Consider the following 18,983-nt stretch of genomic DNA (forward strand, 5'->3'; position numbering starts at 1 on the left):
ACTATCATAATGCGTGCAACCATGTTAAAATTTACTCATGAAGTTACGCAGGTGAAGTCAAAACTGATAGAAGACTCTGTACTGTCTAGCGGCGACGGATCTGGCATTTGCACTTTTGTTGAACTTTGCAAGGTCCCCATAAAATGCAAGGAAGTACCAAACTGTGCTAGTCCCTTTAGTTCAAAAAAAGCAGAAATGAGAGCTGCGGTACTTTTTTCCGCATTCTCTCTTATAGAGGCAGACTCTTGCGTAGCATGTAGTTCTAGAAGAATGAATTTCACTGAATGGGATGCCTTGAAATCTACAGATTGCTGGGATGATGAGGCAAGTTAATTAAGATAGATCTAGATTGGCGCAGAATTCGTTTTTTATATAGTTGATTTGCATTATATCTCTTTACTTGTATCCATTTAATATAAGAGATTATAGAAAGCACTACAAAATTCACTTGACGGTAAACCAAACTCAGTGGAACCATGCAGGAAATCAGAAATATCAGACCACCGACGCTGTGCTACTGAAATCAGAAACTGGTGGACTCCTGAAGGCAATCAGAGGGTGAGCGTCATCAGAGGATGCAAACGAATTCCCGCGGATTTAGACGATGTTGACCAAGACGGTTGTGTTAATGAAATCGATACTACTGGAGCTCATATCAGAACTTGTTATGCACTTGGTAGACAGCCAGATGACGGAGAGGAATTAAGAGAGGTTCCAATCCAGAATGTTTTGGACTTGCTTGAAGAAGAAAACTTGAAGAACGTTAAGTGCCATGTTTGCGAAGGATACACAGCCTCTGAAGATGGATCCTACGAAGAGTGCAGAGATGACACTGATCAAGAAGAGGGAGAATGCCCGGAGTGGGCAAGCATGGGATGTTTCCGTGTTAACAACCAAGCGCTTCATGAAATCAATGGAAATGAAAAGCGATCTGTATTGCGCGGTTGTTCCGCTTTCTCTCTCGATCAAACAAACTGCAACGAGTACGTCGAGGGTATTTTCGAATTGGGAGAGTCGTGCAAGGACACTTGCCCAGGAAACGAAGGACAAGAATTTTGCAATGTAGGTGAAGTACAGCCCCTGAATAAGTGTTACGTCTGTGATTACGAGTGGGACTCACTTGGAACAGTGAGAAATGGCGATGTTAGATGTAGATACCCTGCTACTGCTGGTGCTTTCGAACTTCAAGAGTGCCCCGACTCTGCTCCAAGCTGTGCTACTGAAATGAAAGTTCTTTGGAATCGCGATGGCAATCAAATCAATACTATTTCACGATTCTGCACCGGCGATAAAGCACCGGAAGATGAGACTCCTGAGAATAACTGCCAATCGTCAAAAGATCTTGTCAGTCAGGAATCCACGAAATCCTGTAAAACCACCTGCTATGAGCTTGGATGCAACGACAAAAATGACATCTATAAACTCTTCTCAGTGAGAAACGATACGATCAGTTGTAACTCGTGTTACTACGATGAAAACAGGCCAGAGAGCAACAATCAAGACTGTGCGTCGGAAAATGGAGGTGAGCAAACAGAGTGTGAGCCGTTTGAAGATAGTGGCTGCTTTTCTGCTGGAAACTGGTTAACCAAGGTGAAATATTGACACTAGAGCAAATTTTATGGTGAACTTTTAAGGAAAACACTGATGGAGCGATAGGAGAATTCTTCCGCGGTTGCAGCTCATTCAACTTTAATGAGGCCGTCAAGGGATGCCATGAAGAAGTTATCGTAACCGGAAGCGGAAGTCGACAACTGAACACTTACTGCCGTGATCACTGCGAAACTGGAGATTGCAACACTGAGCCAATCGAGAATCCTGGAATTCTCGGCGGTATCAAATGTACAACATGCAGTGCAGCCATGAACAACAGAGGGGAAATGATCAGTGGCTCTGAGAAATGTTTTTCATCAAAGGCTGAAGATATCGAGCAATTTTCGCTTAATTGTGACGCTCCAGAAGGCATGGTGGCTTTCTGTGGAAATGAAATGGACGGTGATTGGTTTTACACAGGGCAACAGATATTCCTTGTCGGCCGTGGCTGTCGATACTTTCCAGAAGGGTCGAACGGATATGGTCGATGTGAAGAATATAACGCAAATGGATATGAGATTAGACAGTGTTCGGAAGCGAAACGAGGTTCAACTGAAAACGTAGCAAACGCTGATTTGAGCTTTTTGCTAAGCAACTTCGAATCAGGAGAAGAGCTTTCTTGCTATCACTGTGCAGAAAACCTGGGTAGTGACAACCCCGAACTCTGTGAAAACGGTGGAGAGGTTAACACAAAATGTCCTTCTTGGGCCTCAACGAGTTGTTCCGACAGTAGAATCACCGGATTTTCCGCTGAAACTGGCGCTGGCTACCACAAAGGTTGCTCAACTTTTGATAAGTTTGATGAGCCCGTCTGTGATATCGCAAATACTGACTATGAAATTTGCAGAAAAACTTGCAAAGGAAATAACTGTAACTCGAAGCCGATTCCTCCTCCACCCCAGTGCCATGTATGCACCTACGAATTCGATGACTTTGGACATTCTATTGGCAATCCAAACTGTTTCAATGAGACCACTTTGACTTCGGATACTATTCAAACTTGCGCTGAAGGTTCAGACAATTTTATGCTTTCTTGCAAAACTTTTTTTAGGTGAAACCGTCTGCGTTACGGAACTGCAGTCCGAATGGCGATTCGGAGGGGAGCAGAGACATATCATCCGACGATATTGCGCCAAAGAAAGTGCTCTAGGCGAGCCTTACTGTCTTGAGCACAATGGTGGTGAGGAGTCTTACAAGGATTGCTACTCAACGTGCAGTAACGACGTTGAAAATGCTGGTAGTATCGCTTGCAACAACAATAACGATGACGTCTACTCTCTCTTCAAGCCACAAGGCAATGACCCAATTGTTACAAGCTGCAAGGTATTCAGATAAAGTATCAACCTCATCAAATATTTCAATAAAGTCCTGCTTCTACTCTGAAATCCCGAACGGTGAAGATGGAGTAATTCGATGCAAAAATCAACCTGGTATGTTTCGGCTAAATAATGCATCTTTTTAATTTTTATTTCGAAGGCGATCAGGACAAAGTCAATTGTCTCCCATTCCAACAAGCTGGCTGCTACGTTTCAAACTCCTGGAGAAACACTGACGGGCAAGAGTACCAGGAAGTTTACAGGTGATTAATACCATTTTCGCGATTGAAGCATTCTAAAATTTTTTCAGGGGGTGCTCCGCTTTCCCAGAAAGTCTAGTCGATAAGGGATGTTACGAGAGTAGTGGACCAAACGGTGCTATCGAAGTTTGCAAATCCTGGTGTGGGAAGAATCAATGCAATGTAGATCAAGCCGATGAGCTCACCTCGACCACAACTACCCCTACCACAACAACGACGACAACTCCTACTACAACAACTCCTTCTACCACGGCCTCTACTTCTACACCTGTTGAAACGACAACCACGACCACAACCCCAGACGAAACTACGAGTGCTGCAGTTACAAACTTTCTTGCCTCATTGCTTCTCGCTACTTTATGTTTTCTTTAGACCTGATTTATTTGAACAAAACCATTGTCGTTTATTTTAATTAAAATCGAGCGTTGTTTATTATTCTTCAAAATGGGAACATTTTTGGTTTTTGTAGTTAAAATCAACAAAAGGAAGGAAAAGATGTTGAATAGGAGAATCCGATGTGATGTAACCGTCAGAATTTGAAGATGATAAGATATATGGTGTGAATAAATCGATACACTGTTGGATTTCAGTGACGTTCACCCCCCATCGCGCTCGACAAAAAGGATCATTTGGAGAACATTATGGTTTCTGTTGTAAAAGGTGGCCTAGCGCCTTTGTCTCTGTAAGGAGCTCGAGTCAAGAGACTTTCAAGTGGAATCTGAATTTCACGATTTCTCACTCGCCCCAAGCTGGTTATGCTACTGCTAGCAGTGCTAGCAATAGCGATAAGGTATAAATATATATATACGGAGAAGATGAGAGATTAGTGTGATAAGAGATTCACTTTTGAGGAAAAAACGAAGTGAAAATTTTGTTCAGGCATGTGAGCTGTACGAAGAGGATAGACGTGAATTCTGGAGCTACTATTCTCAGGAAATGATTATTTTCATCGATCAAAATTATTTGAACCACACATGTTTTTTGAAAATTATCATCATAAAAAGTGGTGTAATTTCGCCTCGTATAGAAACGATACGCCTTGTATTTCTGCTGGAAGATGAAGGTCAAATCTTCGCACACAGCCGCTCGAATAATAACTTGTTCGCCTTTGGTATCACCAACTCAGTTGTTCAGTTGGTGCTTCAGTCAGGCTCTAATGTACAGACATTGACTCGGAGGCTCTCCTCCTCAAGAAGTCGCTATCAAGAGATTCTCATCACCTTTCCTCAATCAGGAACTGCCGTGCTTTCGGTCAATGGCGGAATTCCAGTTCAAATTACGCTTCCTCGCTTTCAACCACTCAATAACGTCGATCAAGGCTCAATAACAAGAATAGGAGCAGGAAGACTCTTTGGCTTTGGACAGAGTGCTACTGGCTGCGTTCGCAAGCTTTACATTAATGGACGCGGAATAAATCTAGATTTTCTTTCCAGCTGCCCTCTCAGAAGAGTCGATGAATGTGCTCGCGAGTACTGCCTTTTTCCAGAAACTGAAGAGTGCTTTAAAACAACAGGTTTCCTATTCATTAGAAATTTTGCCAAAACGACTAATAAGCTTGCGATCGAGAGATTTCTCTGAATTTTCAACGACGTAACATCGGCAGCATTGTTGAATTTTCTTCGAGCTCACAGTGGTATCTTCATGGATTCAATATACAAGTAACAGCACCAGTCTCATTCCAGATTTCTCTTTCAACGTAACAATATTTTTTTTAATAAAATTTGCATATAAACTTAGTAATGCATCGTTTTATGAAGAAAACGAAACACCAGCCAGCTTTAATTTACCAGTTGGAAATCATAGACGATTTTTTATGTGGCCGATGATATCGAATCGAGTATTTTTCCATATCACAAGTGGAAGTATTTCAAGATTCCGTATTCTCGGAGGAAGAATAGACGAATGTCAGCTACAGAATGATTTGCCCGGCCGCAGCTGGTGGAAACTTGCTAAAACAGCTATAAGCGGCCCTTCAACAGCATTTGATCTCTTCAGAAATTATGGTGTGATCAATGACGAAAATCAGCAAGCCAGAGTTTCTCAGAACACTCTCAGCTACAAAAGCAAGCTCGTTGACGAGTGGCAAAGTCTGAATATACGAAGGTAGACTGATTTTCCCAGATTTTTGCTTAAAATTCACAATTTAGTTGTTTAACGTTTTATTTAGAGTTGAAGTCAATATCATGAGGGTGACGAATGGAGGACCAAGATTAGTCTATTCTGCAATATATGATGGTGAAGGCTCGTCAAAACTCAGCTGGATTGCAAACCTTCTCTTTGTTATAGTTGACATTGGAAACACGCCAGTTACTTCTTGGTCAGAGCTATCAACAAATTTTCCAGGAGATATAGTCGAGTTTCATGCTTCGACAGTGAATTCAACAACTGAACTTCACTTTACAAGAGCTGGAGGTCGCTTTCGAGTTCAGGACATCAGCTGCCTACGGGACGGAATCCAGGCGGATGATCCATGTGCCGACCAGTGCATAACAGACACTAATTGCCAAGCGTTTCTGATTGGAACTCAGGGTAATTTGTTGATTAATTTGACAGGAACCAACAAAGTCTAGGATGTTGCCTTCTTTCTTCATTTAATGAAACGATCGTTGGCTTTCTTACTCAAGCTGAGAGAGAACAAGGGATTGAAGAGTTTGATACGATATTTCAAAAGACCACGCAGCCGCCTATCAATGTTTGGCCAGAAGGCGCTTTTGACTCGACAGAGATGGAACGTGGATTCCAGTGCAGATTCAATGGTCCATTATCTGAGCAGAGAGAGCTAAATCTGCACGAAGTAGGATTCTGTAAAAAGAAACGACTCGTATATTTTAGGCGTTCAACTGCGAAGATGGCGAGATCGCGTCAACAGTTGTAAAATGTTCTGAACGGGGATCACGTGGACCTCGAATATTGCTGATATATTCAAACTACGGAAGGACTCATTCAAATAGAACCTGTCCTGAGTTAAGAAATATTCCTGATGTGGACTGTGTATCGCCCATGGTTTCCCGGTTTATCGAAAGTTCATGTAATGGAAAACAGCGCTGCCGTATTGACTTGCCCCTCCTCAAAGAAAATTATCTTGGGGAGCACTGTGATGTCAATGAGGCAATGTTTCTGGATGTTCAGTACAGATGCGAAGACATTAGCCCAGCAGAAGCAATTGATTTTTCATCTCTTGATAGCATTCGAGAGACCCCATTGAGGTACTTTCTTGCGATAACTTAAAAACTTATCTTTTGATGAATGAATATATTCATTGATATTTTAAGAGAGCTGTATTCCGATATTCTTCATATTGTTGCTGATCCAGAGGGAGAAGAACTTCAAAAAAAGGTTTTCCAACTTAGAAATACACGAATAAGTAATCAATGCATTTACCACAAAAATATTACTAAGCAGATCATTAACAAAATTTTAAGAGCATAAATGATTCAATATCATTTATTGATGCTGGCTTCCGTCTAACTATTAGTGTAATTGACCCAAAGGTTCTTACTTGTCTTATGTCGTTTTCCGTCCAGTTTATGTTGAGGAACGCACAAAGAAGGTTTGTCGAGAATATTCGTTCAGATTGACGAAGTTGCTGGTTCATGTCGCGAGAACGTCACAGCCTGCCTCGCTGAAGAAATCAAAGGAACCTCTTGGCCAACAAGCTACTGTGGATACATTAACACTTCATGTCCAGAAGGAACAGTTGGGACCGCATTCCGAGTCTGCGGACCCAACGGATGGGAAATGCCAGGAATGGGTTTTTCAAAATAAACTATGAATATGAATCAAGATATTAAAAAATTGTGGTGGAAATTCCAAGATGAGATTTGTCCCGTTGCGTTTCGCAGAGCAATCCAGCTGCTGTAATTGGGACTATTGTCGACGATCCAGACTACTCGGCGGCGCAATTGGCACGTTTGCAAGCTGATTTTCTTGAGCCTGATCACGAAATTTTCGGAGGCGATGTTGCTACATCAATCTTGATGATTGATACCTTGCTACAGCTCCAGAAAGCAGAGCTCGATGAAACGAATGATTTGGGAACGATAAACAAGAAAGCTGTCCAGGATGCGTTCTGCCTTCTCTTTTTAAGGTTTTTTTTTCCTAGTACAGTTGACTCGCTATCCACAATTTAGACCCGCACAATTTGGCCCTTTTTTGAGAAATCGGAATAACAAAATAGGGCCAAATTGTGCGAGTGAACTGTATTATGAACGGTAAGTGAACGGGTAAAAGTTCACAGAAAACCTCGGATCCGCTGTATCTAATTTGATGGACGAGAAACATCTTGATGCATGGGAAGACATCCCTAAAGATCAATGGGCTGGCCGGGCCACTCAAGGAAGCGGTTATCGTGATTAATTACCTTTATCTCCCTTTACGCATTTTAATATTAGTAATATTATATCACGAATATTATGCATAAATTAGATTTGATATAACCTTATAAAAGCGATTGAATTGTTGGAAGAGGCAGGTTTTTTACTGGCTCAGCAAGCTTTTGCAAAGTACAACGACTCCGACCGACCTGAGATCATTGAGGTTCACAGTTCTTATCCGAACACGGCCCTTCAAGTGGCATCAGTTTTGCCTGCAGGAGGAGACTTGCCAGATGAAATTCTTTTTCCCAACCAGACGATTCCTGTCCTCCCAGAAAATCACTGGGCCACTGAATCAGGCGAAATATGGGTCCCTGTCGACAAAAGCGACCAGGAAACAACACACCAACTCGTCTTTGCTGTCTATTCGAATCTAGACGTTCTTTTTGGCGAAGAAATCGAGGCAAGCTTTTTTTCTGTCGATATCGACGAAGAAATAGGATTGTTTGCATTTTTACAAAACTTTATTATAAAAATCCATCAAGGAGATATAATATGCATTCATTCAAGATGAAAATGTTGCTTTCGACGAAGACACAGCAAACTCATCGACTACGCTTATGACGACACCTGGGATAACAGATGGTGGAAATAAAACAACTTGTCTCGTCTTGAACAATGGAACAGAGCGGTGTACAAGTAACGATGAGTCGAAGCCGCATTTGACCCTAAACAGCCACATTATTTCTGCGACTTTGCGTCCGCCAAATAACGACTTTTTCCAGATCAAGTCCGTCCAGGGCTGGTTTGTATATTTAACATATTTTTAATCGATCAAATGATTTGCAATCCATGAAAAGATACTGCTCAAGCATCAGCAGGCTGCGGCGCGAGATGGGGCCGGTCAGTGCGTTTACTGGAACACGACAGCACTCCGCTGGTCGGCAGCGGGATGCAACGCAATCGAGAGCAATAAAACACACACGGTTTGTCGCTGCAATCATTTAACGCACTTCGCAATTTTGATGGATGTTAATGCCGTTACTGCCGTTATGGATGCAATCGACATATTGGTTCTCACGATAATCACAAGGATCGGACTCATTGTTTCCGTTGTTGCACTGGCCATGGCCACGTTCTGCTTTACTTTTATCCCAAACATGAAAAACACCAGGACAATTATTCACAGGTAAGACGAATCACCAAAAAATTAACGATTTCATTTTCGCCTAAGGAATTTATCATTCTCTTTGTTGATCGCGGAAATTATATTTTTGCTTGGCATTGAATATCAAGAAGGCGAATCACCTGCTGTCTGTGGTGTTATCGCCGGCTTCATTCATTACTCTTTCTTGGCTGCATTCAGCTGGATGGCACTTGAAGGAACACGAGTTTGCAAGACAACTTAGTTGATGTATTTTCTCGATTCAACAAGAAAAAAAAATAGCGTAGACAAGATGCATTACAGATATCTAGAGAATATCTCGTCAGTATCATTGATCATAATTTTAATGGAATATAATTATCCTAAACTAGCTTATCAATAAACTCGTTTTCAAGGAATTCATTTATATCTTTCGCTAAACCAAGTTTTTAACGTCGATAATCCAGACAAAATGCATTATTACTACGGCTTTGGATATGCGTTGCCATTGATTATTGTTGGAATAACCTCTTTAGGAAGGGCGCTGGCACTATTTTCTGGAAAGCTATGCAATTTGGAAGTAAACGTGGCGAAGTTCTCGTAACTTGGAGTCCTGAAAATAAATCTAGCCCGAGCTTTAAAATCGAAAATTATCGTGCGCAGCAATCCGCCCTGTTCAGTCAAATATGATCATTACGGTGATCCAGAGCGTGGACATTGTTGGATTAAAGCAAATGAATTCATGATCTGGAGCTTTGCCGGACCCGTCATACTCGTCGCACTCATCAATTTCGTTTTTCTGGTGTCGGCGCTGCGAGTCGTCGCCACCCATCGCAAGCACTCCACTAGATCGGCTTCAAAGCTAAGCACATGGTCAGGCTGGATTAAATCGAGTGTCGTCCTACTCAGGCAAGTTCTATTAATGGAATGGTCGTATTTATTTTCTAGTTTACTCGGTATAACATGGGGCCTTGGAGTTTTCTTCGTCAACGTCGAAACAACTTTTGTGGCGTATCTCTTTACAATAACTAATTCACTACAAGGTAAGAACATGATAGCAACTGCTATGAACCCTCATAAATATCACATGCTCGCACAAAAACATTCTAGCGTAGCTGGATTTTACATCTTTTAAAAACATACGATTATACGATAGAAAACATACTACTGCTCCAGATAATTCTTCTTCATGAGTCAGGAATTATGAAATGAGAAATTTGCTTAATAATCTGTTAATAATCGACGAAGAACTTCGACCGAAGAAGGTTGATGTACACTTTCTGAGCGTTTCGGAAGTTTCGCTACGGAGAAGGCGCTCTAGAGCCGTGGAATGAGCGGTAACTTTTCGCGTTTATTGGAGAGTGATCACCGACGGCTCACGTCATGCCTGTTTATCTGACACTTCCGGGAGCTTTCTTGGTCGACTTATTAGACTTTCTTGAAGATCATTAGTAATGTGCTGTGTGTTAAGGTCTCTTCATCTTCATTTTCCACTGCGCAATGAACGAGAAGCTGATAATCGAGTTGAGCCGACTAACAAAACGAAGCAGATTCTGTCCAGCTTTCGTCCAGAACCGATACGATCTCAGAAAGTGGAGACCGTCCAGTAGCAGCTCCCAGTACGTAATGAAAGCTGTATTCTAGAGTGTGTTTCTCTTACTGCTAGTTACACTCTCGAAAGGTTTTTTGGTTAACGTTTAATGATAGAGGAACGTCAAGTGGGACTCGGCGTACGATTTCATCCAAATTGTCGGTGAACCCCTCGTCTAGCGGCCTCGGCGTACTCGACGACACTTATTTCCATTCCGTCACCTTGCCTGCTGACCAAAGCAACATCGGACAAGAAGATTTACAGCCACGCAAGTGAGTCTGCTTTCATACGGCTTTTCCTTCTAAACGCTTGTTCCGCGTAAAGCGGAAATAAAAAGCTTGATCGAGCGAGTACTTTTCTCTCAAGTTTTAAGGACTTCCCGGAAAGCTTTTATACTTGGCTACATTACTCAGTCATGCGGGTTCGAATATAATGAAAATTATATTTGAATTAATTTCATTTCCAAAATAGTCAGAAAATAACAAATTAATTTTTAGAAGAACAGCGATAAGTCGAAAAGAACCCAAATGGGTTCGAAACTCGGAACAATTCAACGAAGAAATTGATAAAACAGGCAACATTTAGACATTTTTAATAAATGTTCACGAATTTCAGTTGGCCCGACTGGGATGATCAACAAAGCCTTTGACGGGAAAATTGAAGAATCGACAGTTTCCCCGTAAGTGAGGATCATTAAGTTCCTAAGCTTATGAGTTTAAGCTCTGTTGCAATGGCTGGGCGAATTTCAACGATGCACCTGGTGGAGGAACAAAGTGCCCTGTGAAATTAAGGTCGACCCTTTTAAGCTTAAAGAGACTCTTCGAAAACATTCAATTAAAACAGCCTCTTTCTCTCTCTCTGTACATTACTCTGTCTAAAATCAAAAATTCAACTTGACCTCAGTCTAAAATTTAGACTCTAAATAATTTGCTGATGATTTCGAACATCGCTTCTCTTCATTTATAATTCCAAAGAATCGTTCTTTCTGAGAGCGATAAGTTATCGCGGATAAATCGGCAATCGCCATGTGCACTTTGCGTTTGAATATTTCCAGTCTAAAATGCACATCATTGCAAAAGATTCATTGCGAACAGAGCTTTCTTTGAACTATCGATCATTTAAATTTGATAGAAGGGCGACTATAGAATACGGCATTATCATTTCAAGCACCTGACAGGAGAGTTGCTGATCTAGAATTTTCGTTCGCTGGATAACTCACATCCTAATGCAATTTTTCGTTCAAATCAACCAAAATACGAATTTGAGAGCTCCGTTCAAGATATAATCTCCCTTACATTAGATAAGACTCCGTCGTAAAACTGTTTCTAGCTATTAAGTTTTTCTCAGATACAGTTCCGAGCATCAAAAAAAAAAATAATGGCTAAATCGTTGTTGACACCATTAGCCACTCACTTCTTATTTGACCTAAAATGTGCATTGATTGTGGCCACTCAGATCGAATTAGCTTTTATGAGTATTTCTACTCTAAAAGCTAACTGGTTGACAAATGCATAATTGAAAAGTTGTTCACTTGAAAGCTCTTATCGTAGACATTAAGGCTTTTTGAACGGCCCTACAGTGCATGAGTGGAAACGCGCAATTAGAAACATCTAGCTTCTTTAATATTCCAGTGTGAGTATTGTCTGCATTAATATTCGCTCTCGATACCTTCATTATTAAGTGCAGCACTTTAAAAGCAATTCCTAGCAGGAAAGTCAAAAGATCGAGAAGAGCAAATGCGATTTTGTCTCCTGTTTATCGCGAGTTTATCGCACGGCGCATTCTATGGGCTAGAAGGAACGGACTTCATTTTTAAGATTAGTCGTTTGAACTCAAAGAGAAAAAATCTAAGTAGTGCCTCGTCCGCTCTGCTTATTGAGGAAGCAATGAGTTCAGAGCTCTTGAAATTTAATGGCGGCGCTCACTAGAGCCCAAAGAGCGTAACATCAAATTGAGAAAGCATCAGTCCTGCTCATTCTAGAATCTGTCCTAGATACACTTAAAAATGCTTATAAAACGTACATTCATTTCAGTCCTCGCAAGTTTCAAATCCACAAGGTAAGAGACAAAAAAAAAAGCTCGAAACCTTCAAAATGGGTTAAGGTTGGGCAACGTATGATAAGCGACGATTTGGCGGTTCGAATTCGGAAGATCTTCTTATCCCACAACGCGCACCGCCCAAGTTGTTGTATAAAAATTATTTGTCTGCATAAAACACTCACAAAATTCCATATGCACATGTTGTTTTAAACTCCAATAAATTATCTGGTACATCCGAGTTCATTTGGGTTAATTATGATTTGAACTTTGCGGCGGTGGGGGACGTGTACCAGGTCTTTGTGGGACTAAGACGGTTCACGTGTCGAAATCTGCAGACCTTCTATGATGCGATGAACTAATCACTTGATTAAGATGCCCAGGTTCCTTGAAGAGGCAATTATTTGAGCGCGCACCTGTAACAGCTATTGCCTAAACGCAACCAAGGGTCTTGATTAGAGATGTGATCCGACGCGATCGCAATCCCTCCACATGCTGACCATTTGCGGTCGCCAATCAAAAACCACACAAACTTCCATCAATTCCACCGGCGAAGCTATAATTTCCCAGGCCCGGGCAAACTACAGTGAATCCCATCTTTCCAATCGCATCCACCAAACATAACACGCGGAAAAGTTTGGACGAAATTGACTTTTTGATATAAATTCTGGCGGCAGGTCCAATATCAAGTTTGGACTCGGATGTCGTCTTCCGCTTGCCAAGGTTTGAAAACAATCGGCCATTGGAAAATTTGCTTCTAAATCTGCCTTCAGTGCGGCTGCTTGACAAAAAGTCTACACATACTGATGCATCCCAAAATATTACTATTTGAAATTAAATTTCATCAACGTCAGTCGATCTAAATCAAGGTACAACCAATTTGAATTACGAACGATCAGCGCTTCATCCATGAGGTGCTATTGCTTAACCCTTACAAGCCGGGGTCGTCGAAAATAGCGAGCAAGGCGCAATTACGTGCTTTATTCCGAAATGAAGAATAAGACACTCTAACAAATAGATGAGTGAGACGGGGTTCAAAGTGCCACTGCTTCTTTTGAACATCCTCGAGTGAGCTGTCTTTACCAAGAAGGAAATCCGCAACTGGAGAAACATGAATCGCGTCTGGCATCGCTTGCTTTTGTAAGAGTTTATTCGCGCACTTTGGGTCTCGAGGAAAGGGCAAGTGACGTTTTGAGTAAATCAGATTAGTTCACTCACTGGTAGAACATGTCCTTATCACAATGTTTGAAATTGGTCGATAAGGGCGGAATCACCCGTTCCAAGGGGGCGCTTTTTCGACTGAACGAACGAATACAGTTTGTCGCTGGTCGGAACCACGGCGAACTCGCCGCTGGAATTTAGTGAACTTTCCAGAAAGCAACTCAAAACCGAAATTTGAAATGAGTGATTACGTTCAGTTGAAAAACATCGTCAAGTGAAACATATCCTTAGCTAATCATCACGAGCTCACCCAAAACGAGAAGGAAATGAGTGCCCACCTGCAAAATTATGTAAACACGTGTAGGCCCTCTTTAATAAATACCCTTCAAAAGCGAAGTCCTCCTGCTTCAAATTACCATACGATTCCAAAATTAGTCATTCGGTATTCTTATTCTAGTAGTTAAAAGTGATTGAAAAAGCACTTACGTAAGCGAGTACGTTGATATTTCCGGGCTGAAATTTTCGAGCGGAAGCGATTAAGGGGGTAGAAACAGCTTTTTTCAGAAAAAGGCGATTTTTGACCGGCGATACAGACAAGAGAATCTTACATTTTCAAATTTTCTCTTCAGTTTTAGATAGATACATCTAAGATCTAGGAACATCTCCGTTGAAATTTGTTTTAGTCATCAATTATTTGAGAAAGCGGGCTCAGAAGCAACTCATCTCTCCGAAATTCTCGATTTTCGCCAGTTTTCAAACACGAATATCTCGAGTCACCTGATAGTTAAACAAATTTCATTCACAGTTTTGTGAACCTCAACCCCTTTTCTAGGAGCATTTATGAGGAATTTCCGTTCACATAAATAAATCTTATGTTTCCTTTTATGTAGCTACAGTACAAAATCGAGAAAGCTGTTTCTACCCCCTTAAGCGACGGATGCAATTTTCGCTATGTCCGAGCTGAGAAGATTTCGTGGACATTGCTTACTTGATCAGAATAATGGTTTTCCGGAGGCGCGTCACTTGGGGAAGTTTTCGGAAACGCGTCGTTTGTTACACTGTGTTCCTAGTGGCTACAGTCACAAATTACAGTCGACGAGTTTCAGGCAATTCAGAGCCCAAAGCATCGAACAAGTTATTTTTCGCGGAAGAAGGGCGACTAATAGGGTTTCGTATTTAGAATGACTTGGACGGGAGAACGGAAAGGCGTAACGCGTGATTTTGTTGTTTGGATGTACTGCTTAATCGTCCAAGCCTTAGCGAAAACGGTACAGCGCAGAGCGGATTTGCGTCTCATTATCAAGCAGGAGCTTTTCAAAGCCTCCACCCGTGGTCGGATATTTGGTCGGCCTTACTCCGGTATTCTCGGCCAGCGCATTATTCACGTTTCCGATTCTCTCACTCGAAGCATTATAATTTATAAAGAGTTTAAAAAAATATTTAAACTAAGAATTTTTTTGTTTTATTAAAATAACATTACAGAGAGATACTTATTTTTAACAAGCGCCAGAAATGAAAATATAAATGAAATCAGCAAGTTACTTTTTTCTATTTAAATTGACAACTCATATTACATGACTTACTTTGGTGGAAAAAGTTCACTCCCAGTAGTCAAAACAAATAATTCACCGTTTTTCGCCACATTTTTGGAAAAAGTATCATTTTCATTATTTACTGCTTCAGATTTCATAACACGCGTGAATTTAGGCAACAGGCAGAGCGCGCAAAACTCCAGCCTCGCGCTAATAATGTTTGATAAGAGGTTTGAAAACGTACTCCCCAAGACGACTCGTCCTCGCCATTACTGTATTGATGCAAGCGAAAGGGTGCCAAATGTGAAATGTGAAAGTTTAAAATTTCTAACTTTTGGGAGTTTGGAAGAATTGCTTGTAAATGTAGAAAGGATTAGCCGCTTGCTTAAACAAATAGAGATGTGGATAATCCAGGCTGAAGACAAGTTTCGACCATTGTTTCTTGAAGCCTGTTACACATTATCTAGAATAAAAGAGCTAGCTAGAAAATCGAATAAGTGCTGATTTGATTCATATAAAATAATCTTTTTGACAGATGATAATTACAGTCAGTTACTAGCTATTTACATCTATAACTGGTTCATGCATAATTTCTACTAGACGCACGTCGTGTTTCAAAAGTGTGAACATGTTTGCGCCACGAATAAATGCATATCAAACTAGGCGAGGATTTTGAAGGGAAAAAGGGCGCGGGAAGCGAACACCAATCGCGAATAGACTAATCCCGAAAGAGGCTGCAATCAAAGGGCTTCACCAACCAAAGGGCACACTATAGTTTTTGAAGATTACTCAAAAGCTAAGTTGGGTGTTTAGAAGGGCAGGGGCCTTATCCGGTGACTGCACGTTGCCTTTCTAAATAAACGGCTGACCCCAGAGATCAAACTTTCGTATCTGCGCAGAGCTCTGATACTGCCAACCATTATTTTCGCTTTATGAAATTTGGCTACTGCGACGAATGTTCTATTGACGAAGCACGTGACTCATCCCCTTTGCGCGCCGCTTGAGCAAATGCTCACTCAGTCGACTTTTCCATTCTTTCTTCTTTTAGAAAATCGGGATGAAAGCGGCGCTCTCCGCCACAGTTCCGATCCGTTCACCGCCACCCAGTTCTAACCAAACCACCATGTCTAGCTTCTCCCTAAAATTCATGAATCCTGCTTCTTAAGGGTGTCGACCATTTGTTGGACAGATTTTGTTTTGCAAATCTTAGCTAACCTGAGTTATTTGTTTCTTCTTAGAACTATTTTTCGACTATTTTATGGTTAGGGTTAGGGTTAGAGTTAGGGTCAGGGCTATTTTCAGTTTTGATTGGAGTATATTTCAATCTTGTAAACTTTAGAAATCTAAAGAAGACAATTATTTCGAGCGGTCAAACTCGCCAAGCTTGGCGTGCATTTTGGCGAATCAATTTCCTATAGAGGCCAAACGAACTTGGTTAGCTCGACAGGCCGTTAATTATTATGGCTAACTTCATTAAAATAAATTGTCTTTTCGCGGAAAGAAGCGAGCCTTGATCGTGGACAGTTAATCCCGTTGTCGAAATGCGTTTTGCACGCTGTTTTCTTCGAGATGCAAGTTCACCTCGATGACACAACGAAGGAAGCCGGTTCATTTAGGATCAACGTGAATAAACACTAACTGAGATTTAATCCTTGCTTTGCGAGAAGCGGTTTGGTCGACATTTCAAGTTTCGAAAACCTCAAAGTGAATAGTCTCCACCCGTGAGGCAATTCGTTTCGATTTTCTTTCTTTCAAAACGTGTCGGGAAACGAACTTTTCTGAGTTGTTAGTTTATGTTTTGGGAAACGTGTAGATTTGTATTTGCTTTTGAATTGGAGGTGGAAAGGGGCCGGAACGAGTCTTTGGGATTGGGCTGATCCCTCAATCTCTCTCCAGCACCGGATGCGCCCCGATTTGATAAGGACGCCCTCATGTCCGTTTATTTTGAGCCCAAACACTTTTCGAAATCTATTTCATTCCGCTTAGTACGGCGGCTACTAGAAAACTTTATCTTGTTGAACGCGAGGCTCTTTAAATTGAATGATCCCCGGCGCAATCCGTGATTCTCGATCCCCAATCACTGTACTCCCTCCGCGGATTAGTGCTTGTTTGAACTTAAATTTTGGATGTCGAAGAAAGACTGTTTCGGGGGAAAACTCTGGTGTTATATATTTGCACTCGCTTCGCTGCTTCAGTTCGTCCATTCGCCCGTTTATTATTATTTAATCGTCGTTCCTGTGAATTTATAAAAAGAAAGGCAGTTAGGTCACCCCTCTAACATGCTTGTCCAGACAGCAGTACAGTTTACCACCCGTTTTACAAGCGAACGCAACAAAAAAAAATTATAAACTGAAAAGCTCTCAATTTACAGGGTGATTCTCAACTCCTCCAGTTCTTGCTTTATATTGTTAATTATTATTATCAGTGAGGCGGCGGAAATAAAGAAACTTTCGAGCGAGGGAAACGCGGAATGGTAGTAACGATAACAATTTGATTCGCCTCACATTTTCATCTTTTTCGGAGGACTCGTATTTTCACAACACACGTTGGTATGTCGGCAAGTAAGCCCTTCGAAAACATATTTAACGAAAGAGGAAGCAATCTTTTCTAACGTATTTTCAGTTCTAGTGCTCGACTGCTGATAGCGCCGAAGATGTGCTCGCAGAGAGGAAGCCTGACACTCTATCCATAAGCAATTCAGTAGGCGGCTTGCTATCAGTAGTGCTTTGTAGACGATAAATCCCTCCTAGTTATCCGCACCAGAGTGGTTGCTTATTTACTCTTTGATGCGGCCATCCTCTTCTTCTTTCAAAATCTAAAAACCGTCCATTCGTCAATTGGTGATCAACGAAATTCGAACAGATGTTCTGCTTGTTTACGCACCTTGTTCGCAGTCTGAATAGTTCATTCACAAAACGTGAATGAAAACTAAATATTTTACAAAATAAAGGAGCTCCACGGCTGTGCGAAACAGATTGATAAATATTTTCGCGAAATTATGTTTCTCAGAGGAGAGGTGGAGAATTGAGCTATTTATCACCTGAGAAGCGATATTCAATTAGTTTCCGCTTCTAATTAAAGTTTAGTTATGTTTATAATATAATATTCTCGTGAAAAAGGGAATTTGCTATGGGCACAACATCACGTTATATTTCCTGCTGAAAGGAGCGCTTTCAGGCCGGGTGAGTAGATTTTGCGTTATTGCCAAAATCTTTGTATAATTGCGACGCGAGCTAGGCGCCACTTGCTTTGATATCAGTGTACTTGTTGTCTGAGTACTGACTATTGCCTTGTAAATACTCCCTCGAGGGAGCTTGTTTTGGCAGCTAGCTCTAACCAGTTGAATCAAACCACACTGGGGGTCACTTCAGCCGAACAAGGCTCCATCGCCTGCTTGCCCCAAAATAAAAACCATCAAGAAAAATATCTACGCTGATTCTTCTCAGCCCTATTTCGCCTATTCCTGCTCGTTTACAGCGAGTGGCTCACCGTTGGTAATCTGCGAAGATTTACCGAACTGGCTGATCAATGATGAGTCCATTTTGGCGGAGCGCGGTTTCACGGGCCACTACCTTCAAGACACCTCCAAATGACCACTTCGACAACCGCCAGCTCTTTTGAACGCCTGAACGTCTCGCCGCCTGGGTTAGTTGAAGACTTCCGGGATTCCGAATCCCGGATTCGTGAGCGCGGCGAAATCGGCAAGAGTGGAACTTCAATTTCTAAAGCCATCTTTATCTCCAGCTCAAGGCTTCTAAGCTAAGGGGTGTCAAACAGCTTTTGGCGTGGCGCTTATCGCTGGGCCGGCGACAAACTTGGGTGATATAATTATTCTTCTCTGTTTTATAAAGCCAACCGTTGCACAAGATATACGTGTTCGTCGCTTCCCATCTCGTCGCTGGCGATCTTTATCAGATGCTTTTGCCATCAAGGCGAATTTCTACTTTATATAAGCTGCGATGTCTATCTGTGAGCGCATTCGGTGAGTCAACTGAGTCTGAGAATTCGAGAAAGGTTAGCGATCACGTGGCCACAATCG

At 41.6% G+C, this 18,983-nt stretch overlaps 2 protein-coding genes across 2 annotated transcripts; both read left to right on the plus strand.

Annotated features, from left to right (window-relative positions):
* The first annotated feature begins 184 nt into the window (after nucleotides 1–184).
* On the plus strand, nucleotides 185–3,601 carry LOC145707777 (uncharacterized). The gene is made up of 7 exons (XM_081785353.1): nucleotides 185–328; nucleotides 434–1,590; nucleotides 1,635–2,601; nucleotides 2,642–2,913; nucleotides 2,957–3,020; nucleotides 3,067–3,169; nucleotides 3,217–3,601. The coding sequence occupies exons 1-7, from the start codon at nucleotides 196–198 to the stop codon at nucleotides 3,536–3,538; spliced, it is 3,018 nt and encodes a 1,005-aa protein (XP_081641479.1). The 5' UTR covers nucleotides 185–195; the 3' UTR covers nucleotides 3,539–3,601.
* A 573-nt stretch (nucleotides 3,602–4,174) lies between these two features.
* LOC145708860 (uncharacterized) lies at nucleotides 4,175–10,799 on the plus strand. The gene is made up of 16 exons (XM_081786558.1): nucleotides 4,175–4,679; nucleotides 4,721–4,862; nucleotides 4,904–5,269; nucleotides 5,334–5,695; nucleotides 5,737–5,960; nucleotides 5,999–6,372; nucleotides 6,439–6,502; nucleotides 6,589–6,657; nucleotides 6,740–6,917; nucleotides 7,614–7,942; nucleotides 8,340–8,668; nucleotides 8,714–8,887; nucleotides 9,572–9,666; nucleotides 10,095–10,242; nucleotides 10,331–10,486; nucleotides 10,712–10,799. Exons 3-16 carry the CDS (start codon nucleotides 4,980–4,982, stop codon nucleotides 10,797–10,799), a joined length of 2,880 nt encoding a protein of 959 aa, XP_081642684.1. The 5' UTR covers nucleotides 4,175–4,679; nucleotides 4,721–4,862; nucleotides 4,904–4,979.
* The last annotated feature ends 8,184 nt before the right edge of the window (nucleotides 10,800–18,983 follow it).

The sequence above is a fragment of the Oikopleura dioica genome, chromosome XSR (genome assembly GCF_907165135.1).
Source record: "Oikopleura dioica chromosome XSR, OKI2018_I68_1.0, whole genome shotgun sequence".
Lineage (NCBI taxonomy): Eukaryota > Metazoa > Chordata > Appendicularia > Copelata > Oikopleuridae > Oikopleura > Oikopleura dioica.

Coding starts and splice junctions, on each gene's coding strand:
- LOC145707777 (XM_081785353.1), top strand. CDS start 196: ATGAGAGCTGCGGTACTTTTTTCCGCATTCTCTCTTATAGAGGCAGAC. Junction 1,591..1,634: donor CTGGAAACTGGTTAACCAAG/GTGAAATATTGA, acceptor TGAACTTTTAAG/GAAAACACTGATGGAGCGAT. Junction 3,021..3,066: donor TCGATGCAAAAATCAACCTG/GTATGTTTCGGC, acceptor TTTATTTCGAAG/GCGATCAGGACAAAGTCAAT.
- LOC145708860 (XM_081786558.1), top strand. CDS start 4,980: ATGTGGCCGATGATATCGAATCGAGTATTTTTCCATATCACAAGTGGA. Junction 6,373..6,438: donor ATTCGAGAGACCCCATTGAG/GTACTTTCTTGC, acceptor TGATATTTTAAG/AGAGCTGTATTCCGATATTC. Junction 7,943..8,339: donor TTTTTGGCGAAGAAATCGAG/GCAAGCTTTTTT, acceptor ATCCATGAAAAG/ATACTGCTCAAGCATCAGCA.